Source organism: Notamacropus eugenii, chromosome 7, assembly GCF_028372415.1.
Source record: "Notamacropus eugenii isolate mMacEug1 chromosome 7, mMacEug1.pri_v2, whole genome shotgun sequence".
Taxonomy (NCBI): Eukaryota; Metazoa; Chordata; class Mammalia; order Diprotodontia; family Macropodidae; genus Notamacropus; species Notamacropus eugenii.
This window is the reverse complement of record NC_092878.1, coordinates 17876438-17899257: the sequence shown is the minus strand read 5'-3', so window position 1 is coordinate 17899257 and position 22820 is coordinate 17876438. Positions and strand designations below refer to the sequence as shown.

Genomic DNA, 22820 nt, shown 5'->3' with positions numbered 1-22820 from the left:
ATGCTTGGGTTCTCCATAACCTATGGAAAGGAGAAATTTCTCTAGTTCCTATATTTTCTACAGGTATTTATAGTACTCCCTAAAAATAAATATACATCTACATATATATTTATCATTCTATCATGCTTTGCAGGTAGTGACATACTTAGCAGGCTGCGGTCTACAGAGCTGTCCTATGCTCTTGGCCAAGGGATATCCTGACATCGGCTGGAATCCTATTGAAGGGGAGCGTTACTTGTCCTTCCTACGGTTTGCTGTCTTTGTAAACAGTAAGTTAAAAAGCAAATATTTATTGAGAGACAACTATGCCAAGCCAGATGTTGGCAATTCAAAAACAAAGAGAAGGGGAAGGAGGGAAGGGAAAAAAAAGAAATTTACATGATAATTTTATTACATATTTAAAAGGGATAGTAACTTGTACATAATAGATTTGTAGTTTCATGTGTAATAGTCTTTTTATTATACTGTTATGAAAATACTTGTTTTATTTCATAAATTAAAAATAAAATAAACAAATGTGGAAAAAAATTTTGAATTGCAAAACAAAAAAAATCTAAAGAGGAGATATTCTTTTCCCTCAAAGAGCTTATATTCTCTTGGAAAAAACAGTGTATATATTTAAGAATATAAGAATACCTGCAAAATAAATAAAAGATAGGTGGGAGGTTTCATGTAAAAGTTTTCATGAGCTGAGTTTTAAAGGGATTTTAAGGTGAGAAGTGAGGAAGAAATGCTTTCCAGTTAGATGGAATGGCTAATGAAAAGACATAGATATGGGATATGGAATGTTTTGCTTGAGGAATAGCACAACCAGTTTAACTAAACCTTGGTGAGTATCATGAAAATAATGTGTTTATGAGACTGGAAATATAGTTGGTGAAACAGCTTGCTGTGTGAGTAAAGAGAACAGGACATGGGAGAGAAGTTATGCAGTAGAAACAACAATATTTGTCAACTGTTGGGATATGTGGGATGAGGGAAAGAATTGGGTCAAGGATAACATCAGGGTTTTGAATGCAGATGGTTCAAAGGTCAACTAGAAGGATGGTAGTAGCACCATTTATACAAATAGGGAAATGGTAGATTTGGGGGAAAGATGGGAATTCTATTTTGTACATTCTCAGTTTGAGATTCCTGCAGCACAACGTGAAATGTCCAATAAGAAGTTGGAGATGTACATCTGGAGCTTAAGGAAGGGGCTAGGTGTGGTTATTTAAATTTGGGAAGCAACCTCATAAAGATAATATGTAATACGTTGATTCTCATGAGGTCACTAAAAAAAGAATGTAAAGAGAATGGGCTAAGGACAGAGTCCAGGAAATTCCCTACCCCTATACACACACACACAATTACAGGTGATTGTATGATTGATAAATTAGTAAAGCAGGCTAAGAAGAAGCAATCATACAGTAGGAGGAGACCCAGGAAAGTGCAGTGTCACAAAAACTCTTAAATGTTAAAGTTTCCAGAAAGAGATAGTGATATACCATCCCATTGCTTCATAGAGGCTGAGAAAGATGAAAGTTGAGGGAAAAAATCTATTTAGCAAATGAGAAATTTTTGGTGGCATCTGGTTTTAATGACAATGTGAAAGATCTCCTATACACGTGCCAGCAAAGATCTAAAAGAGTGCCAAACAGAATAGTGATCAGTAAAGCCTAATAAAAATGGTGATAAATAGTTCCATACGATCCAAGACTGAACAAGAAAATGTTCAAGCTTTCAAGTTTACTCAGTTATTCCTGCGAGGCTAAAGCTAGCTTCATTTCTGATGATCATGTCCTGAAATCAGCAGTGTCTCAGCCCAGGCCTGTCAGAAGAATCAAAAAAGAGAAAGCTAATTCGCCTGAGTCACTGGGGGTAAATCAGCACACGCTTTGGCTCACTTGGAGCTTCAGCAAGAGATGGGGCCAGTTCAGGAACTGGTTTCACATCTAACAAGACCTTTCAGAAGGATTGAGATCAGAATAATCCTTAGTATCTAACTGAGCCCTGTTACGCCGCAGCATAGGAAGGAACCTACCCCTGATTACATAAAGAGAAGGTAAGCTATGGTCGGTATGCTGTTGTACCACCAGGATACTGAGGCATACACATAGGATTGAAGTACAAGTCAGGACCTAGTGTCGACCACCCTCTGGAACTTTGGTAACACTGATAGCTTTAAGATGTTAGAGAGGACAAGGCCAAACGGAGTCTGCCTGTTAAATGTGGGAAAGGACAGAACACGGCCATCACAAATTCCCAATTCAGAAACTGAGGTGAGAGATATGAGTAAATAGAAAGAAACACTGAACATAATGCAGAAATTTAGAAATCTAAAGCATAAATCCAAGAAGACGAGAATACCTCTGTAGCAAGTACAGGTAGAACCTCAGAGAAGAGAATGCTTTGATCTCAAAGACTCCAGTAGTAGCTGGAACAGATGGAGTAAAAGATTCTTTTAGATTAAAAGTAGAATGGATTGGGGTGGGATGGGAAATTGGAAAGAGAATAATAGTTTAGTAGATTGAAAACCTTAACCAGGGAAATAAGCAAAAATGATCACAACCATTTGCCTCAGTTTCCTCAACTGAAAAAAATGGAGAAAATATCAGCATCTACCTGGCAGGGTTATTGTGAGGATCAAATGAGGTAGTATTTGTTAAAGAGCTTAACACGATGCTTGGCACATAGCATAAATGCTCATCCTCTTCCCTTCCCCGAGGTCAGTCACAAATATATCATTGTTATCCACATACTCAGTGTTCAATAAATGTTTGCTGGATTAGTGGGGATGAAAGTATTCAAATAGCAGACTACCTGAAAAAAAATTCAATAATTCTGTGAGGCAAGAAATAATGGGGGAAAATGTCAGAAGACTAGGAGTTAGACCTGTAAAATATGTCAAGGAGAGCTCATTTTAAAATCATTACTTTCCCCAAAAATAAGAAACAAACTAAAATCTCAGCACTGTATTTCTCTAAGACTACCCATAGTTAATGGAGCCAGATGACAAAGTTGAAAACAGAAAGAATCCACCATTCACATCCTGAGAGATATTTCAGATAATCATGGATAAAATCTAGCGTACCCAGGTCAAAAAGTAAAATATACTGAAAGTAGCCAGAAAGAGACTTCAGGTACCAAGAAATTAAAGTCCAGATAATACAAAACTGTGCTACAATTATTTTAAGTGAGAATCTTGAATATGATATTCTAACAGGAAAAATAATTAAAGCATACCACCTTACTACAGGTTAAGAATAGCTTAATTTACAAATTTAATATAATCCTATTGGGATGATAGTGGATTTTTAAAAGAATACAGAATCTTAAAACATTCCTGATGAAAAGACCAGAGCTGGGTAGAATTTTTGAAACACAAGTGTACACAGCAAAAGAAACATGGAAAGATTTTTGAAACATTTTGAAACATTCAAACAATTTGAAGGGGTTAAATGACAATTAAGAAGAGCTTATATTTTAATAATGAAAGAAAAGACAAATATCCCTTTTCATTGTCTTCAAGAGTCCCAGAAAGAGTTTTAAAAGACAAACACAAGACTGAACTATTATTTTAGCTAAATTTTAACTATATTAACAAAATTAGCTATAATTTTGTTCTCTTTTGTTGGTTTTAAAAGAAAAGAGAGAAAGAAAAATTTAATATACTGGAGTAGAATTAAGGAAGAAAGGTGAAGAATTGGCTACTTCTCATAACTGGGTTGCATAAAAAAGAGTATATGAACATGAAAGTAATTAAAGGAAATGCTCATTCAATTACAGGGAGAAGTAGACTGCAAAACTATAATAAAATTGATGTGTTTCTTTAACACCCATACAAATGCAACAAAAAGGGGACAAGAAGGGAATAAAATTTATATATCACTTATTATGTGTGAAGCACTGTGATAAGGACTTTATAACTATTCTCATTTGTCACAATTATTCTGCCATATAGGTGATGTTATTATCTCTCTTTAACAGTTGAGTAAACTGAGGCAAACACAAGTTAAATGATTTACACAGTTAGTAAAACTTTCTATGGGTGGATTTGAACATAGGTCTTCCTGACTCCAAGTCTGACACTTTATCCACTGTGCTACCTAGCTGCATAAAGGTATTTTCTCTAAAAATATAAATAAAAAATAAGTGAAGACCCAGAATAAATTTTAGAAAAGTTAGATTTGATAAATCTTGACATTGAAAACTATTAAAAAAACAAGGAAAGAAGGGACCAAACATATATGTTCCTGATACCTAAAACAGAGATAAAGCAGAGAAAGAAAACTATGGACCAATCTCTAATAAATGTTGATATAAAAGTCTTGCATTATTAGCAAAAACATAAACAAAAAAAGAAAATAATTGTTGAAGGGGGTTTGGGAGGTCAGGTGCACTATTGCACTGTTGATAGAGCTTTGAATCATTGCAACCATTCTGGAAAGCAATTTGAAAATGTACCCCGAAAGTAACTAACCTGTCCATACCCTTTGACCAAATGATGTCTCTTCTAGTATTATATCCCAAAGAAATTAGAAGGACAGGAACCATGTGTGCAGAAATATTTATAGCAACACTTTTGTTTTATTTTTCAACTTTATTTTATTTTTTTCATTTTTTAAATAATTTTGTTTCCAGTTTTCTGCAATCACTTCCATATCTCTTAAATTTTTTCCTCTCTCTTCCCTCTCCTCCCCTTCCCTCCCTACTAACTCTCCAAGATGGTGTGCAATCTTATATAGGTTCTACACATACATTCTTATTAAATACATTTTCACCTTAGTCATATTGCATACAAGAATTAAAATGAATGGGAGAAACCATAAAACAAAACAAAACACAACAGAAAATAGTCTGCTTCATTCTGTGATCCAATTCCATCATTCTTTCTCTGGATGTGGAAGGCAATTTGCCTCAAGAGTCCATTGGGAATTTTTTAGGTCCTTGCATTTCTGTGAAGGACTTAGTCTACCAGAAAAACTCCTTGCACACCGTGGTGGTTGCTATGTACAAAGTTCTCCTGGTTCTGCTCCTGTCGCTCAGCATCAATTCATATAAGTCCTTCCTGGCCTCTCTTAAGTCTTCCCGTTCATCATTTCTTATAGCACAATAGTATTGCATTACATTCACATACCACAACTTGTTCAGACACTCCCCAGTTGATGGGCATCCCCTTGATTTCCAGTTTTTGGCCACCACAAAGAAAGATGCTATAAATATTTTTGTATATGTGGGACCCTTTCCCATTTTTATGATTTCTTTGGGGTACAATCCTAGAAGTGATGTTGTTGCGTCAAAGGGTATGCACATTTTTGTAGCCCTTTGGGCATAGTTCCAAATTGCTCTCCAGAATGGTTGGATCAGCTCAGAGCTCCACCAACAGTGAATTAGTGTTCCAACTCTCCCACATCTTCTCCAACGTTTATCATCTTCCTGTTTTGTCATGCTAGCTAATCTCATATGGTAACTCAAGAGTTGTTTTGGTTTGCATCTCTCTAATCAATAGTGATTTAGAGCATTTTTATATGACTATAGGAAGCTTTAATTTCTTCCTCTGAAAACTCCCTGTTCATATCCTTTGCCATTTATCAGTTGGGGAATGACTTGTACATTTGACTCAGTTCTCTATATAGTTTAGAAATGAGGCCTTTATCTTGACAATAGTTGCAAAAATTCTTTCCCAGTTTTCTGCTTCTCTCCTAGTCTTGGTTGCTTTGGGTTTGTGCAAAACCTTTTCAATTTAATGCAATCAAAATTATCTATTTTGTACTTCATAATGTTCTCTATCTCTCGTTTGGTCAAAATTTCTCCATTCTCCATAAGTCTAACAAATACTCTACTCCTTGCTCCCCTAATTTGTTTATAGTATCAGGTTTTATAACTAGATCATGTATCCATTTGGACTTTATTCTTCTGTATGGTGTCAGGTATTGATCTATGCCCAGTTTCAGCCACACTGTTATCCAGTTTTCCCAGCAATTTTTGTCAAACAGTGAGTTCTTATCCTAGAATCTGGGGTCCTTGGGTGTATCAAACGTAAACTGCTATATTCGTTGACTAATGTATCTTGAGTACCTAACGTATTCCACTGTTCTACTCCTCTATTTCTTAGCCAGTACCCAGTGATTTTGATGATTGCTGTTTTATAATACAATTTGAGATCTGGTATGCCTACACGACCTTCCCTAACATTTCTTTTCATTAGTTTCCTTGATATTCTGGACCTTTTGTTCTTCCAGATGAATTTTGATATTATTTTTTCTAGCTCTAGAAAATAATTATCTGGTAGTTTGATTGGTATGACACTGAATAAGTAAATTGATTTAGGCAAAATTGTCATTTTCGTTATGTTAGCTTGGCCTACCCACAAGCAACTGATGTTTTTCCACTTACTTAGATATGACTTTATTTGTGCTAAAAGTATGTTGTAATTGTGTTTATATAGTCCCTGGGTTTGTTTTGGCAGATAGACTCTCAGATATTTTATAGGGTCTGCCATAGCTTTAAAGGGGATTTCTCTTTCTATCTCTTGCTGTTAGACTTATTTAGTAATATATAGAAATGCAGATGATTTATCTGGGTTTATTTTGTAACCTGCAATTTTGCCAAAGTTGTTTATTATTTCAAGTAGTTTTTTACTTGATTCTTTGGGAGTCTCTAAGTGTATCATCATATCATCTGCAAAGAGTGATAACTTAGTTTGTTCTTTGCCTATTCTAATTTCTGAATTTCTTTGTCTTTTCTTGTTGCCAAAGCTAGCATTTCTAGTACCATATTGAACAACAGTGGTGATAATGGACATCCTTGTTTCACCTCTGATCTTATTGAAAATGCATCTAGCTTATTCCCATTGCATATAATGCTTGCTGATGATTTTAGGTAGATACTGCTTATTATTTTACGGAAAGTTCCATCTATTCCTATGCTCACCACTGTTTTTAGTAGGAATGGGTATTGTATTTTGTCAAAACCTTTTTCTGCATCTATTGAGACAATCATGTGGTTTCTGTTAGTTTTGTTGTTGATATGATCAATAATGCTGATAGTTTTCCTAATATTGAACCAGCCCTACATTCCTGGTATAAATCTTACCTGATCATAATGTATTATTCTCATGATAAGTTTCTGTATTCTATTTGCTAATATTTTCTTAAAAATTTTTGCATCTCTGTTCATTAGAGAAATTGGTCTATAATTTTCTTTCTCTGTTTTGACTCTTCCTGGTTTAAGTATCAGAAACATATTTGTATCATAAAAAGAATTTAGTAGGACTCCTTCACCAGTTTTCCCAAATAGTCTATATAGTATTGGAATGAACTGTTCTTTAAATGTTTGATAGAATTCACTTGCAAATCCATCTGGCCCTGGAGATTTTTCCTTAGGGAGTTCATTGATGACTTGTTCAATTTTTTTTCTGAGATGGGATTATTTAAGTATGCAACTTCCTCTTCTATTAATCTGGGCAATTTATATGTTTTAAAATATTCATCCATCTTATTTGGATTGGCTAATTTATGGATGTACAGTTGGACAAAGTAATTTCTAATTATTATTTAATTTCCTCCTTGTTGGAGATTAATTCGCCCTTTTCATTTTTGATATTGGTAATTTGGTTTTCTTCTTTCTTTTTTTTAATCAAATTGACCAAAAGTTTATCAATTTTATTGGTTTTTTCATAGAACCAACTCTTAGTTTTATTTATTAGTTCAATGGTGTTCTTAATTTCAATTTTTTTAATCTCTCCTTTGCTTTTTAGTATTTCTAATTTGGTATTTACTTGGAGATTTTCAATTTGTTCTTTTTTTAGTTTTTCCAGATGCATATCCAATTCACTGATTTCCTCTTTCTCTATTTTATTCATGTAGGCATTCAAAGATATAAAATTTCCCCTAAGAACTGCTTTTGCAGCATCCCATAAGATTTAGTGGGTTGTCTCATTATTGTCATTCTCTTGAATGAAGTTGTTGATTGTTTCTATGATTTGTTGTTTAGCCCAGTCATTCTTAAGATTGGGTTATTTAATTTCCAATTAATTTTTGGTTTATCTTTCCATGTCCTTTCATTACATATAATTTTTATTGCATTATGATCTGAGAAGGATGCATTGACTGCCTGAGAAGGACACAAGGACTGCCTTTCTGCACTGGATTGTGAGGTTTTTATGTATATGGTCAATTTTTGTATATATGCCATATACTGCTGAGAAAAAGGTATAATCCTTTCTATCCCCATTCATTTTTCTCCACAGATTTGTCATATCTATGTTATCTGAAGTGTTATTCACCTCCTTAACTTCTTTCTTGTTTATTTTGAGGTTAGATTTATCAAGTTCAGAGAGGGGGAGTTTGAGGTCTCCCACTAGTATAATTTTGCTATCTATTTCTTACTGTAACTCCTTTAACTTCTAAGAATCTGGATGCTATACTACTTGGAGCATACATGTTTAGTAATGATATTGCTTCATTGTGGTGCATTTTAGCAGGGTATAGTTTCCTTCCTGTCTCTTTTGATTAGATCTATTTCTGCTTTTGGTTTTTCTGAGATTAGTATTGCCACCCCTGCTTTTTTTACATCAGCTGAAGCACAATATATTCTGCTCTGACCTTCTACCTTTACCCTGTGTATCCCCCCCATTTCAAATATGTTTCTTGTACACAACATGTTGTTGGATAATGGTTTTTAATCCATTCTGCTATCCATCTCCGTTTTATGGGAGAGTTCATCCCATTCACATTCACAGTTATGATTAATATCTGTGTCTTTCCCTCCATCCTCTTTCCCCCCATTTATGCTTTTAGTTCTCCCTTCTCCTCTACAATAGCTTTAGTTTTTGACCAGCACCTCCCTAAGTCGTCCCTCCCTTCTTTCAGCCTCCCTCCCTTTTACTCCCTTTTTCCCTTACTGCTTCTTCCATCCCTTTTAGCCTCTGCTCCCTTTCCTTCACCCTTTCCCCTCCTACTGCCTATAGAGCTAGTTAGATTTCTATACTTAACTGAGTTTGTTGCTTTCTTCTTGAAACAAATCAGATGAGAGTAAATCTCAAACAATTCTCATCTCCCTCTCCTCTTTCTTCTACTGTAATATCTTTTTTGTGCCTCTTCCTGTGATATAATTTACCTTTTTCTGCCTCCTCCTTTTCACATCTCCCATTACAATCCCTTTGCACCCTTAAATAACATTTTTATCCTCACATCATTTACTTTATACCTGCTCCCTCTATGTATATCCCTTTTATATATCATAGTAAATATACAATTCTCAAGGTTAACAAGTATCATCTTCCCTTATAGGGATGTAGACAGTTTGCCCATACTGAGTAACAAGTTATTTTTTTCCGTTTGCCTTTTTATGCCTCTCTTGAGACTTGTGTTTGAAGATCGAATTTTCTATTGATCTCTTGCCTTTTCATCAGGAAGGTCTGGAAATCCCTTATTTCATTGAATGCCCATCTCCTTGCCTGAAATATTATGCTCAGTTTTGCTGGGTAATTAATTAACCCTTGGTTGTAGTCCCAGCTCCTTTGCCTTATGGAATATCATATTCCAGTTTCTCACATCTTTTAATGTAGAAGCTGCAAGGTCCTGTATGATCCTGACTGTAACTCCTTGATATTTGAATTGTTTCTTTCTGACTGACTGCAGTATTTTCTCCTTCACTTGATAGTTCTGGAATTTGGTAACGATATTCCTTGTTGTATTTAATTTGGTATCCCTTGCAGGAGGTGAACAGTGGATTCTTTCAAAGTCTATTTTGCCCTCTGGATCTAGGTCTTCTGGGCAGTTTTCCTTGATGATTTCTTGGATGATATTGTCCAGGCTCTTTGTTTCATCATGGCTTTCTGGGAGACCAGTAATCCTTAGATTTTTCTGTCCTGGATCTATTTTCCAGATCAGTTGTTTTTCCAATTAGATATTTTACATTTTCTTCTATCTTTTCATTCTTTAGATTCTGTTTGACTGATTCTTGGTGTCTCATAGAGTCATTATCTTCTACTTGCCTGATTCTAATTTTTGTCAAATTGTTTGCTACAACTAACTTTTGCATCTCCTTTTCCCTCTGTCCAGTTGTTCCTTTTAAGGAGTTATTTTCTTCAGTTAGTTTTTGTGCTTTCTTTTCCATCAGTCCAATTTTTCTTTTAAATTCTTCTGTGATTCCTTTTTTCATATCTCTAAAATCATTGGCCAGTTTTTCTTCTACTTCCCTAATTTGGCTTTTAAAATCCTTCTTGAGCTCTTCCAAGAATGATTTTGGAGTATGAGACCAGTTCATATTCCCTTCTGAAGTTTCAGATGAGAATACAATCTCAATTCTGATCTCTTTGGTATTAGTGTTTGGGTTCTTGTCCCCATAGAAAAATTCTATGGTCTTATCTTTTCTGGTTTGCTTCTTGCTCATGATGATTGCCCTTTTCCTGGCTTTTAAAGTGGATCTCTGCTTCTGGGACACAGGGAGCTCTGTCCCACAGGTCTTGTGCTTAGAACTTGAGGCTTTGTGTATTGTGGCCTCTGGTTCTTTCAGCTAGAAGCTTAGAATGCTGTAACTTACCTGGTGCTGAATTGGCTGATGTGCGAAAGTAGAGGCCAGGTGAAGTCTTTCTGAGTTTCCCTGGAGTTACTCTGGAGCTAGTTAAATGTGGGGGAGGGGATGGTCTGGCCACAGGAGGTTTATTTTCCTGAGCACAGGCAGGCTCAGTGGTTGGTGAACCCCTGCACTAGTATCTTCACTATTCCCCTGGTTGTGATGAGGCATGCTTAGGGTCCTGGTGTTGACAATTGTGGGCTCCAGTCCCCGGGGCTCAGGATCTCCTCCCAATTTGCGAGGTGGGATTGTCTTGGGCAATTCAGGTCCTGCATTGGTCCCCTTCAACAACAGCAAGAGGGACCCCCCCTTTGCCATTTTCCTCACCTCCCAAGCTAAGAGACTATTTACCCTTTCAGCTGATCCCACTCCTACAGGTTTTTTCCCTGGGGAAATATTCTGAGTTTGTCAAGGTCAACAAAGGGAGGGGAATAACATTTATTAATTACTCTACTATCTTGGCTCCTGGAAGTTCAAATAGGTGACTTACAGGCATTTAATCTGCTGACTGATAGTCCCAGGAGTGGCTGCTGTAGTTACTTTGGGTTCTGTGGTTCTCTCTCACTCAGTTCCACTGGAGTCCTGTCCTAGGCTGATATGTTTGAGATTCCTCAGTACTGCTGCTGCTTCAAATCACCTGGGGCTTTCTGCATGGCTTTGCTGTGGCAGGGTCTGTGCTGGTACAGTTTCTGTGTTGTGTGCTCCTCTAGCCCCTGGAACAGACCCTTCCTATTGACCTTGCAGTCTGACCTGGGTTGAAAAGCTGCCATACTGTGTCTCCTATTAGATTCTGCCAATCTAAAATTTGTTCAGAGTCTCCTTTTAGAGCTATCTGAAGGAGTTTGTGTTAGAGCTTAGTGAGTAGTTGCTCTTTCTCTGCAATCTTGGCTCCTCCCTATAGCAACATTTTTAGCAAAAATATTTAAAGTAAAGAACCAGAAAAAGTAGGTGCTCATCAGTTGAGTTCTTGAACAAATTATATCATATGGGTATAATATTATAATACCTTAGAAAATGGCAAAAGTGATGAGTTTGCTGGGAGGATTTGTGTGACCTGATGCAGAGCAAAGTGAGCAGAATAGGGAGAACTGTTTTATGTAAAGGAAAACAACTTCGAATGAATTAGGAACTGTGATAAACACAATGACCAATTAATTACAACTCAGAAGACTGATGGCTAAGTATACTTCCTTTTTCTTAGCAGATAGGTGATGTACTAAAGGTGCAGAATAAGACTTAAGTTTTCAGACACAACCAATGTGTGAATTTGTTTTATTTAACTATTTTTTACATTGAAATACTTTTACTTTTACGGAGGAGAACAATTAAGAAGAATTGGGGATAAAGAGACTAAAAAGGGGGAAAGATCATCAATAAAACATTTTCTTCATATTTTTAAAATACACAGAAGAAAACAGAAGAAACTTGAAAAGAATAAACAAGGTAGTGTTTGTCATATTATAATGAATTTAATATATACTTCTTAGAAAACAAATTTTATTTAAAAGGTATTCCTGTTGGTTTTGTATACTTAAAAAAGTAGTGACAGATAAAATGACAAGTGCTGTATTGCAGAGGACTGAGAAACAAGTAACTGAAGTCAGGTCACTAAGGTAGGTAATTTTTTCTAGGAATTTGGCTATGAACATGAGAACAGATTATAGGATAACAGTTTAAAGGCATGGCAGAATCTAGTGAGCAGTTTGGTTTGGTTTATTTTTTTCAGGATGAGAAAGACTTGGACCTGTGTGTTGGCAGAAATGAGAGAACCAGTATGTAGGGAGAATAAAATTAGAGTTGTAGAGGGTATGATTATGGAGGAGTCCACAAGAGAAGACAGGAGGAAATGGCAATGAGAATACATTTGGAAGAATTGGCCTTAGCTGGAATAAGGGCAAAGACTAAAGCAAAGGAGAAAATGGGCCTGAAGTTGAGTCTCTAGGCTTTATGAATCTAATGTATTTCCATAGTTAGTGTAAAAAAACAGCATAGTATGTCCATATGTAAAATAAGAATTGTATTGTCTTCCCCTCACTGCTTCAGAAGGATTTGGAAAGAAAAAAAAATGTTGCCTTTTTCAAAATTTTTGTCGGAAAGAATTATTTAAAATCAGATGAACAATCGTAAAAGTAGAGAGAACTCCTGTAAGGGAAAATTCCACAAGAATCCTAGATATCATTGTTGTTATTAGAGACCAAATTCCATTAAAATGAATTCTAAAGGATCCCTCAAATAATCTTGTCATAGAGGATCTTGGTTGGGAGAGTTATTACTTGAAATAAATGAAACACCTAATGCAACTTAGAAAGCTTTTTATTCTTCCAAGGTTTATTTTAATATATTTGAGTGAATTTAACTTAGCATGCACTTGTAATTTTTACAAGAGCCCTTGGACCCTAAATTAGTGATTATCATGTGTCATTGAAGGACCTCAAAAAATATTACAAACCTTATTATTAAAGTTTGTATAAGATAGGCCCATTTGCTCCCATGATTATTTTTTAAATTCTAAAGTATTCTTAAGTCAGGATCTTCTATCAACTGGAAATAAGCATACATCCCAGTATTATCTCCCTAATGAATATATAACATTTGTATTTTTCTTTTGATTTTATTATAATGCACTATTTAATTTCTGTTCTAATAGTAACATTTTAAAGCACTGAGTTGGGTTTGTTTTTTACCAAACCAAGCAAGACTTTGCTATGTAAAACAGTGAAATTAGGAAATTCTAGATAAATTTACTATAAATTTTACGTATTGGGCATCCATTAACATCATCTTAATTGATATTGTTTCTAAAAAAAGACTTCTTCCATTTCTTGTTTATTAGTTCTATAAGAATCTTTGGGTTATGTTTAATCCAGAAAATAGTGACTTTGAGAATCTTAGAATTATTCTATTATAATCCAGTAGAAAACCTTTTTAGAGCACTGCAATTAGTACTTGGATTAGGAGCAAGGAGAGATCTACAGGAAGATAAGAAATAATGAATATTTTAATAAAATTTGAAGAATCGGATTTAGTTGGCAAACTACAACTCAGCTAAGCATGGCCATTATCATGTTGATTTTTAGCACCAGTGTGAGCTGCAACTATCTGCAACTATTTGCCTTTCAGCAAACCCTCACTGAGTTTAAAAAAAAAGGCAGTCTTATTCATTTGTTTTCAATTAGTAGATTAAACTATTTCTTCCCTTTGGAGAGATACTTAGTTAAATTCAAAGCAAGGTAATGGAGCTATGTCAGCATATCAAATCTGATAATTTTATATGAACACACTATATTGCTTTATACAAAGACCAAATTTCCCTCCCTCGGTACAGCCTCTTAACAGTGAGTTACAGACTGAATGAATTTTTGTATATCCTCAAACCAAATAATTAGAAGCTAATTCCTCTGTCATTCTTTTATATGAGGTAATGACTGGTGCTCATTTTCCTTAGGTGAAAGTGTTGAAGAAAATGCTAGTGTCGTTGTCAAACTTCTTATAAGACGTCCAGAGTGCTTTGGACCAGCTCTGAGGGGTGAAGGAGGAAACGGTTTGTTGGCAGCTATGCAAGGAGCTATTAAAATCTCTGAGAACCCAGCCCTCGATCTTCCTTCTCAGGGATATAAGAAAGAAATGTAAGTAAGTGGAATTGCCTTTTGTTAAGTGCTTAAAACTTGTGAACTGGTGTAGTGATTCCCCTATATGTTGTGAATAAAACTGATGGATTATGAGTATCAGTTGTATCCTAATTAGGAAAATTTTGGTCCTTCAGTAATATGATGAAAATACTTGAAAACCACTTAGTCATGTTCATTTATTCTATCCTGGTAGATGACCCAGGTAATGGACCTTGCAAAGAAGTCTAACATTCTCCTCCTTCCATAACCACTTTTCGTTACACCTACTACTGCACTTGCCTAGAATGAATTACATGACTTAGGTCACTTCAAGGACCACAGTCATTCACAGTGTTTTAGTTAGAGATCACTCTCCCTAATTTATCATTTCTGCTTTCAAGATGACCTAAGCCACAGTTAGTCCATTTCATTATTTGTATGACCTAAAGCAGTTTTGTTAATCATACTATGTTTGTGGGCTGTGCTCTCAACCTATAAAAAATATGCAGCTATTATTAATTCCTATGTCAAAAGTATGAGGATTAGTTAGATAAGTGTGTTTAGCCCCATTTAAGGAGAAAAATGTTGAAAATCATAAATTATTATTAATATAAACTCTTGATTTTCAAAGGTTGATTACATAGCTGGTGAGTTAGTCACTTTTTTTTTGTTTTTTTCTGTTTTTAGCCTTCATTTTTTATTACTAGTCAGACCTTCCTCCAGACTGTGGATGTACCTCTTCCCTCCTTTGGAAGTTATCTAAAAAGTAGTGAAACTCTTTTTGTTCCTTCTGCTTCTTCAAAAACAGTTTTGAAAATCATAGAATTTCAGAATTGAGAAAAACCTTAAAAATCATTTTTCCAACTCCTTTATTTTAGAGATGAGGAATTATCCACTAGAAAGATGAAGTGATTTGCCACCAAGGTTACACTAGACTCTAGTCAGTACTAGAGCTAGGGTTAGAATACAAGTGTCCTGACTCTGACTCCAGGGTGTTTTGTTTTGGGGTTTGTTTGTTTTTTACAATAATCTTCAAAAGAGAAAAGAACTGATATTAATAACTAATGTGAGATTTGGGGTAATCTATGTTATTCTGCTTGAGTGGCCAGAATTTTTAATATATAATTTTGGTATAGTTCAAATTTATTATGATGATGTCCTTGAGAACCTAGAATGATAGACTTGATTCCCTCCAAAACCCTCATATAGCATAAATGAATATTTAGATTTCTTGAAATGTATGAAAAATAATTACTGTACCTACATTCTTGATATTTGGAAATTAGTATCTATTTGGATAGAAGTATTCTTGAAAACTTAGCTCATCTTTGCATGAGCTCCTGCCCAGATGTAACATGGTAAATGTTTTTTATAGAAAGTCATCCAAACTTCCTATTTCCTTTTACTTAGAAAATATGGCCCATTGCTTCCTAGGCTGCCTCACACCTCCATTGTGTTTGTTTTTTTTCTCAGCAATTCAGAGGAAGATGACAGTGAGGAGATTGTACACATGGGCAATTCGATCATGTCATTTTATTCAGCTCTCATAGATTTGCTGGGCCGCTGTGCGCCTGAAATGCATGTAAGTGATTGGTGTGCCAGAGGCCTGAATGAGAAGCAGTGCACTTTTTCTAAACACAATTTTATGCATCTTACTGACTTGTTTTTCTCATGATTCTTGGCTAAAGAACCATGGCTAAAATCAAGTGTAGTTTTCATTCCCACTACCTGATTTAGTTGCTTTCTGAGGAGATTTCTATATGTAAGCTATCCCTACATTTTTTGTGGTTTCTCAATAGAATCCTTTCAGTATCTCTCCTACACTTTTTCCTTTTGGAAAGCATTACTGAGTTATGCCTCATCTTACCTCTGCTTTAGCAAAACATAACAAACCCTGTCTATTGAAGCAATCTCTTCACGGAAAGTAATTTTACCACCATAAGACATCATGAAATAATTTCTCCTTATAAGTTGATTTAGTTATTTCTTAGTAGGAGATTCTGTGTAATATCTCAACTAAAGATGCCTTATTTTTATTTGGTATTGAGGCTTTGGGATATGAGTTGGTTTTGTCTTTGTTTTGTTTTCATTTGATTTTCTTTGGGATATACGCTTTGATGACAATTTCAAACATCTACCACAAAAATCTGAAATAATGCTGGAAGTCACTGAATATTGCCTGGAGTACAGTCTTTCAGAGTGACATAACTCTAAGTCTTGGTTTTATAAGTACTTACTTAATATTGGAAAAGATAGAAATAGATTTCAGTAACTTGGAATACATCAAGAAAATTAACATTCCATATTGTATGCTTTTTACTTGAATTTCCAATTTGAATGTTCTGTAAATTACAAATTTAATTTATTGGTCTAAGAATGAAAAAGGGCCATTTATATGTATATGTTATATATATATATATATATATATATATATATATATATATATATATATATATATATATATATATATATATATTTGCTTTTCAACTTAAAAAGTTGGGAATTTCTCCCTGCAATCAACAGAATTGGAAGCCTGAAAAATAACCTCTGGGTTACTTCTGAAAGATTGGGAGCAATCTCTAATTAACCCCCATTCATGGGTTTATTTGTTTTTTAGTTTGGGAGAGTATGTGGCAATATGAAATGAAATGAAAATATTAGAGCAGAAGGGAGAAAATAAGTTTTAAATGAGAGAGACTTCTTGGTAATTCTCTAGAAGAATTGTTTCCTTGCTCATTGTGGGCCAACATGCCTACTTTCCTGTTTTACCCCTGTGCATTCTCATTATCATAGAGGATTTTCCAAAGGGATTTAGAATTCTGGACTGGGGATTGGTATAAATTTTAAGTAAGAATTCAATAGTATGAAGTAGGATGTGCTGTGTGCCATTCAATATTCATGGAAAGCAGACCCCATTAATCAATTTTAAAAAACATTTATTAGGCAATTAAAAAACATTATTAGGCAATTAGTGCTAAGTGCTGGGGACACAGAAAGAGGCAAAAGACAGCTTTTGTCTTCAAGGAGTTTACCATGTAATGGGGGAGACTACATGCAAACAACTGCATACGAAATAAGCTGTATAGAAGATAAATAGGAAATCAACAAAGGGAAAGCACTAGACTCAAGACGGGGAAAGACTTTCAGTTAAAATGGGATTTTAGTTCGGACATGAATGAAGACAATGGAGTCAGTAGGCAGAGATGAGAGGGGAAAGCATTCCAGGCATGGGGGACAGCCAGAGAATATGCCTGGAGCAGAGAGACAGAGTGTTTCATTCCTGATCCAGAGGCAAATGAATCAGAATATGGAGCAGAAAGTAAGCGATAAGAAAATTGGAAAGGTAGGAGGGAGCTTGATTATAAAGGATTTTGAATGCCAAAAAGAGCGTTTTGGTTTTGATCCTGGAGGTGACAGGTAGCTACTAAAGTTTACTGAGGAAAATGATGTCAGGCGGTGCTTTAGGAAGATCTCTTTGGCAGTTGAATGGAGGCTATATTGGAGAGGGGAGGGACGTGAGTCAGGCAGACCCACCAGCAGGCTATTGCAATAATCCAGGTGTGAGGTGATGAGGATCTACACTGGAGGAGTAACAATGTCAAAGAAGAAAAGAAGGTATCTTCAAGAGATGTTGCAGAGGTGAAATTGACAGGCCTTGGCAACAACTTGGATATGAGGGATGAGAGATAGTGAAGAATTACAGTTGAGCCTGAGGGACTGGGATGATGGGATTCACCTCTACAATAAAAGGGAAGGTCAAAGGCTGGGAGGTTTAGGGGAGAAAATAATGAGTTGTGTTGTAGATATATTTAGCTTCAGAAAAATGGACATCCAGTTTGAGATGTCTGAAAGGCAGTTGGAGATGTGAGACTGGAAATCAGCAAAGAGGTTGGGGCAGGACAGGTTGATTTGAGAATCGTCAGCATGAAGATGGTAATTAAATCCTTGGAAGCTGATGAGATCACCATGTGAAGTTGGACAAAGGGACAAGAGCAGAGGGCCCAGGACAGAACTGTGAGGGACATCTGCAGTTGGAGGACATGCTGTGGAGGAGGATCATGGAGAAAGGCTGGGAAGGAGTGATCAGATAGGAAAGAGTGATGTCCTGGAAAAACTAGAGAGAACAGAATATCAAGGGGGAAAGGGTGATCAGGAGATTATATTCTAGTCAGATAGTTATAATGGCTATGTAAATTATCTGGGCATATGTAATATCCTCCTGCCAATAGGTTCCATGTGTTCGGATTCTCTGATTCGATTGTTTATATACCCATTCAGATTACATGATCATGTTCTTCCAATCATGGACCTTTCAAATGAGCAACATTGTTGCCAAGGATGGAGTACATTGAACTTCGAGTTAAAAATATTTTTGTTCGGATTTCACCTCAGATTTACTAGTTGTGTGATCAGGGGCAAATCAATTTAATCTCTCAGAGCTCAGTTTCCTGATCTGCAAAATAGGAATAATAATAGAATCTACTTTGTAGACATTTGAAGTTAAGATGAGATAATGAGATAAAGAACTTAAAAACCTCACAGTGTTATAAAAATGAGTTACTGTTAATCATCCTTATAAAGAGATATGCCAAAGATGGAAGAAAGACATCACAGGACAGGTTTGTACTGAGCACATAGATTCTTGCTCCGTAACCCTAGTTCTTTCCATACATAAATTGGGACAAATGATTCACTCATCTCCATTTGACACTGTTGGTAGGTTTTCTTTCTGTTATAAAAAAATAAAAATAAAAACACCATGTAGTTCTTTGAAGTCTTTGAGTGGCAAATATTAAATATCACTCAATTCTTTCTGTATTTTATAGACCATTCCTTACTGCTGTCACCTCAGCAAACTACATTTTCCCCACACAGTTTCAGCCTTATCCTGAAGTATTAAAAAGCTTAAAACTTGAAGCAGGGTCCACATATTCAGTTCACCTCTGTTGGTTAATGCCCAGATAGAGCTCACTTTCATCTTCATTCTCCTACCTCATTAAAGAATCATGCCCAATAACACTTGGCTATGGGAGGGGCATGCGGTTGTTACCATCATGAGAAGCTGCCTCTCTTCATTGATCCTGAAGCTCCATGAAAGCTATAATACTCAGGAGGTAGACAATGGTAGTGTAGTTATCAGTGTATCATTCATGTTTATTGTATGGTTCCTGAGAAATCTCTGTACCTGAGGGGAGGAGATGAGACATCTACCTCCCATTCCAAACCATGAAATGCCCAAATATTAATTCAGTTCCCCCGTCATAGCTCATATTTGTAGGTGAAATTTGGTGCCTTAATTCTGTATTCTAATTTCTGATTAATAGTGACACCAAGTAAATCAAATTATTTTCTTAGACAAAATGTCTTCCTAGCATCATGTCCAATTAAATTCAAACTTTTTTCCTGTTATCCTAAGTTAGGTTGTGATTGTAATTATGTAACATGAAGATATATGCCTTCAAGAAAGCAGTTTGATCCCTTGATTTAGTTCTATGTGTAGAAAATAGGAAATAGGAGCAAAATTATGGGATGGGGATAGGCAATATGTTTATTTAAACTTATTGTTAGGTTTCTGTTTTGACAGCTTATCCAAACAGGAAAAGGGGAAGCCATCCGAATCAGGTCAATCCTTCGCTCCCTGGTTCCCACAGAAGATTTGGTAGGAATTATCAGTATCCCTTTGAAACTTCCTACACTTAACAAAGGTAATGGTATCAGGTTGACTTTTTTAAAATTTATGAACATGTAATCTGAGAGTAGCACTTAAGTGTTTCTTCAGAGTTTTCGCTTGAAAAATTTTCTTGATTTGCAGAAGCTACAAAGGGGAAATACTGCAGGGGGTGAGGGGGGTTCTTTAATTCTCACACTTTCTCTGCTAGGTGTTACACATGAATTTGCATCTATTCCTTTTATGACATCTCCAGTTTTCCTTATTTCTCCCCAAATCAAAAGCTACTGGTTCTTTCCTTTCATTAGAATAGAGGCACCATTGCCCACTAAATACCATGTTATCCGTAATAAAAATGATGGGTTAAGATAGAGAGAAAGTGTCCTTTAGGTTCATTCCCAATGCTCATGTGTTCTAGGAAGTAAGCTGCAATATCTCAGGGCAGACAGACAAGATCAGCTGTCATGTCTCCCTTCTTCCCTATGCTATAGCCCCGTGTCCTTCCCTGTCAAAAATCATACAGCAATAGGTTGTGTCCTCATGCCTAATACCTCATGTGACTTCTATAGTTTAATTGACAATACATCTTCCTTCAGAGTTTCTTGCCTTTTTCAGACATTAATTATATCTACAACGTGGATTGCATTTTTCAAGGCTCACCTCATGTGTTACCTCCTTCTAGAGCAATGATGCCAAACTCTAATAGAAATGAGGGCCACTAAACCATACTAGCAGCATATTGATTTTGAAAATCACATGTTAATATTATCTATTTTCTATCTTATTTTTATTTGTTAAATATTTCCCAGTTATACTTTCATCTGGTTAGTGCTGAACGCAATGCTTCAACAGTGTGTTTCTGACCTCTCTGTTGTGGATGATTTTCCTTATCTCCCCAATGGTTGGGGCTTTCTTCCCACCGTGTAAATTACCTTGCATTCATTTTATGTGTAGTTTATATGTTGTCTCCATGTATAATATGAATATAAACTGGTCCGCATGTAGCAAGGTTAGCTGTCGAGAATCTGGTCCGCCCTATCACTAAGGGAAACCATGATTACCACCTTTTGGGGAGCAAGAGGAAGACAGTGGTTGGGTGCTCACTCTTCCACTTGCCTATCTGCAACAGAGCTATCAGGCTAGAAATATATCTGTCTGTTTAACTCATATCAAATGCCTATAACGTTGTGATATGAAAATACTAAAAAAGGAGCAAAATAAATTAAATTAAAATAAATTAAAGAATAAAAGCTACCATCTGTAGTCATTTTTAAGGGGAGAGCAACACCTAGCTTATTCTTGATAGCTTTTCCCCCTCTCATCTTCACCAAATGCTGGCTATGTAAAAGACAATTACGGAAAGTAAATCTTATCAAAGTAAACAGTAAATAGAAATTAGGGATTATATACATATAGACATGTGATAGATTATCTATTTGTAGGTGAGACTAAATCTCAGCTCAGTCAAGAAAAGAGAGAATGATACGGAGATAGGTAGAGGAGCATCTCTGAATAGTCAAAGTTTCCAGGTGCTAGGAATGAAGGGACATATTGGAGCTGTGGCTCTATCCACCTTTCAAAAGTTTGTGTTTGCCCCTCTTAATTATTTTTCTCAAATTCTCTCTCATAACTCAGAGGTTTCTCTCAGCCAATCAGAAGTCATGTCTCACTTGATGTACATAGTTCTCAGCATCATGATACAGGCCTTTAGGGAACCACACACCAGATCAATAATACATGAAAAATTTTGATCCAGCCTTCACCTCTCTAATCAGTACTTGAGTTCTTTCTCACAAGTTAGGTAAGTATCTCCTGCAGGACTCAAACAGCAGGTGTTTTAGCAGCAAAAGCCAAATAATGAATTTTTTTTTTTAAGGAGAAGCTGTCAGAATCAAATATCCTCTGGCCAGGAAATCAATAGATCTGAACTTTGCTCTGTGATATTGGACAGTTCAACTAACAGTGTTACAGTCTGCTAATAGTAGTAATTTTAAAATCATAGTCTCTCTCCCCCCAGCCCCCCCATTCTTTACTGTTCCTGGCCAAACTGTTTTCCTTCTGTCCCAATTACATTATGAGGGCTAATTAGAGAACTTGTTATAAAGCCTGACTTTTTGGCAAGAAAGATTTAGCAGCAGCAGCCAGAAAGAAACAATTCCAGTATTGTGGAAATACAATCAGGATAACACAAGATCTAGCAGCTTCTACATTAAGAGATTGAAGGGCTTGGAATATGATATTCCAGAAGTCAGAGGAACTAGGATTAAAACCAAGAGTCACATATCCAGCAAACTGAGTATAATACTTCAGGGGGGAAAAATGGTCTTTCAATGAAATAGAGGACTTTCAAGCATTCTTGATGAAAAAACCAGAGCTGAATAGAAAATTTGATTTTCAAACACAAGAATCAAGAGAAGCATGAAAAGGTAAACAGAAAAGAAAAATCACAAGGGACTTAACTAAAGTTGAACTGTTTACATTCCTACATGGAAAGATAATATTTGTAACACTTGAAACTTTTCTCCGTATTTGGGCAATTGGAGGGATTACACACACACACACACACACACACACACACACACACACATACACACATACACACACACACACATAGACAGAGGGCACAGGGTGAGTTGAATAGGAAGGGATGATATCTAAAAAAATAAAATTAAGGGATGAGAGAGGGATATATTGGGAGAAGAAAGGGAGAAATGGAATGGGGCAAATTATCTCCCATAAAAGAGGCAAGAAAAAACTTTCTCAATGGAGGAGAAAAGGGAGGAGGTGAGAGGGAAAAAGTGAAGCTTACTCTCATCACATTGGCTTAAGGAAGGAATAACATGCACACTCAATTTGATATGAAAATCTATCTTACACTGCAGGAAAGTAGGGGAGAAGGGGATAAGTGAGGTTTGGAGGAGAGGATAGAAGAAAGGGCAAATGGGAGGAGGGGTAACTAGAAGTAATCACTTTAGGGGAGG

General features: G+C 35.9%; 1 protein-coding gene across 7 annotated transcripts in view; it reads left to right on the top strand.

Moving 5' to 3' along the window:
• RYR3 (ryanodine receptor 3) overlaps nucleotides 1-22820 on the top strand; it is a 750252-nt gene that overhangs the window by 535865 nt on the left and 191567 nt on the right. For all 7 annotated transcript variants that reach the window (XM_072625274.1, XM_072625277.1, XM_072625272.1 and 4 more), the window contains exons 43-46: nucleotides 134-269; nucleotides 14009-14189; nucleotides 15645-15753; nucleotides 19756-19876. In XM_072625274.1, the coding sequence (XP_072481375.1) occupies nucleotides 134-269; nucleotides 14009-14189; nucleotides 15645-15753; nucleotides 19756-19876 (547 nt within the window). The remainder of the gene's footprint in view (nucleotides 1-133; nucleotides 270-14008; nucleotides 14190-15644; nucleotides 15754-19755; nucleotides 19877-22820) is intronic.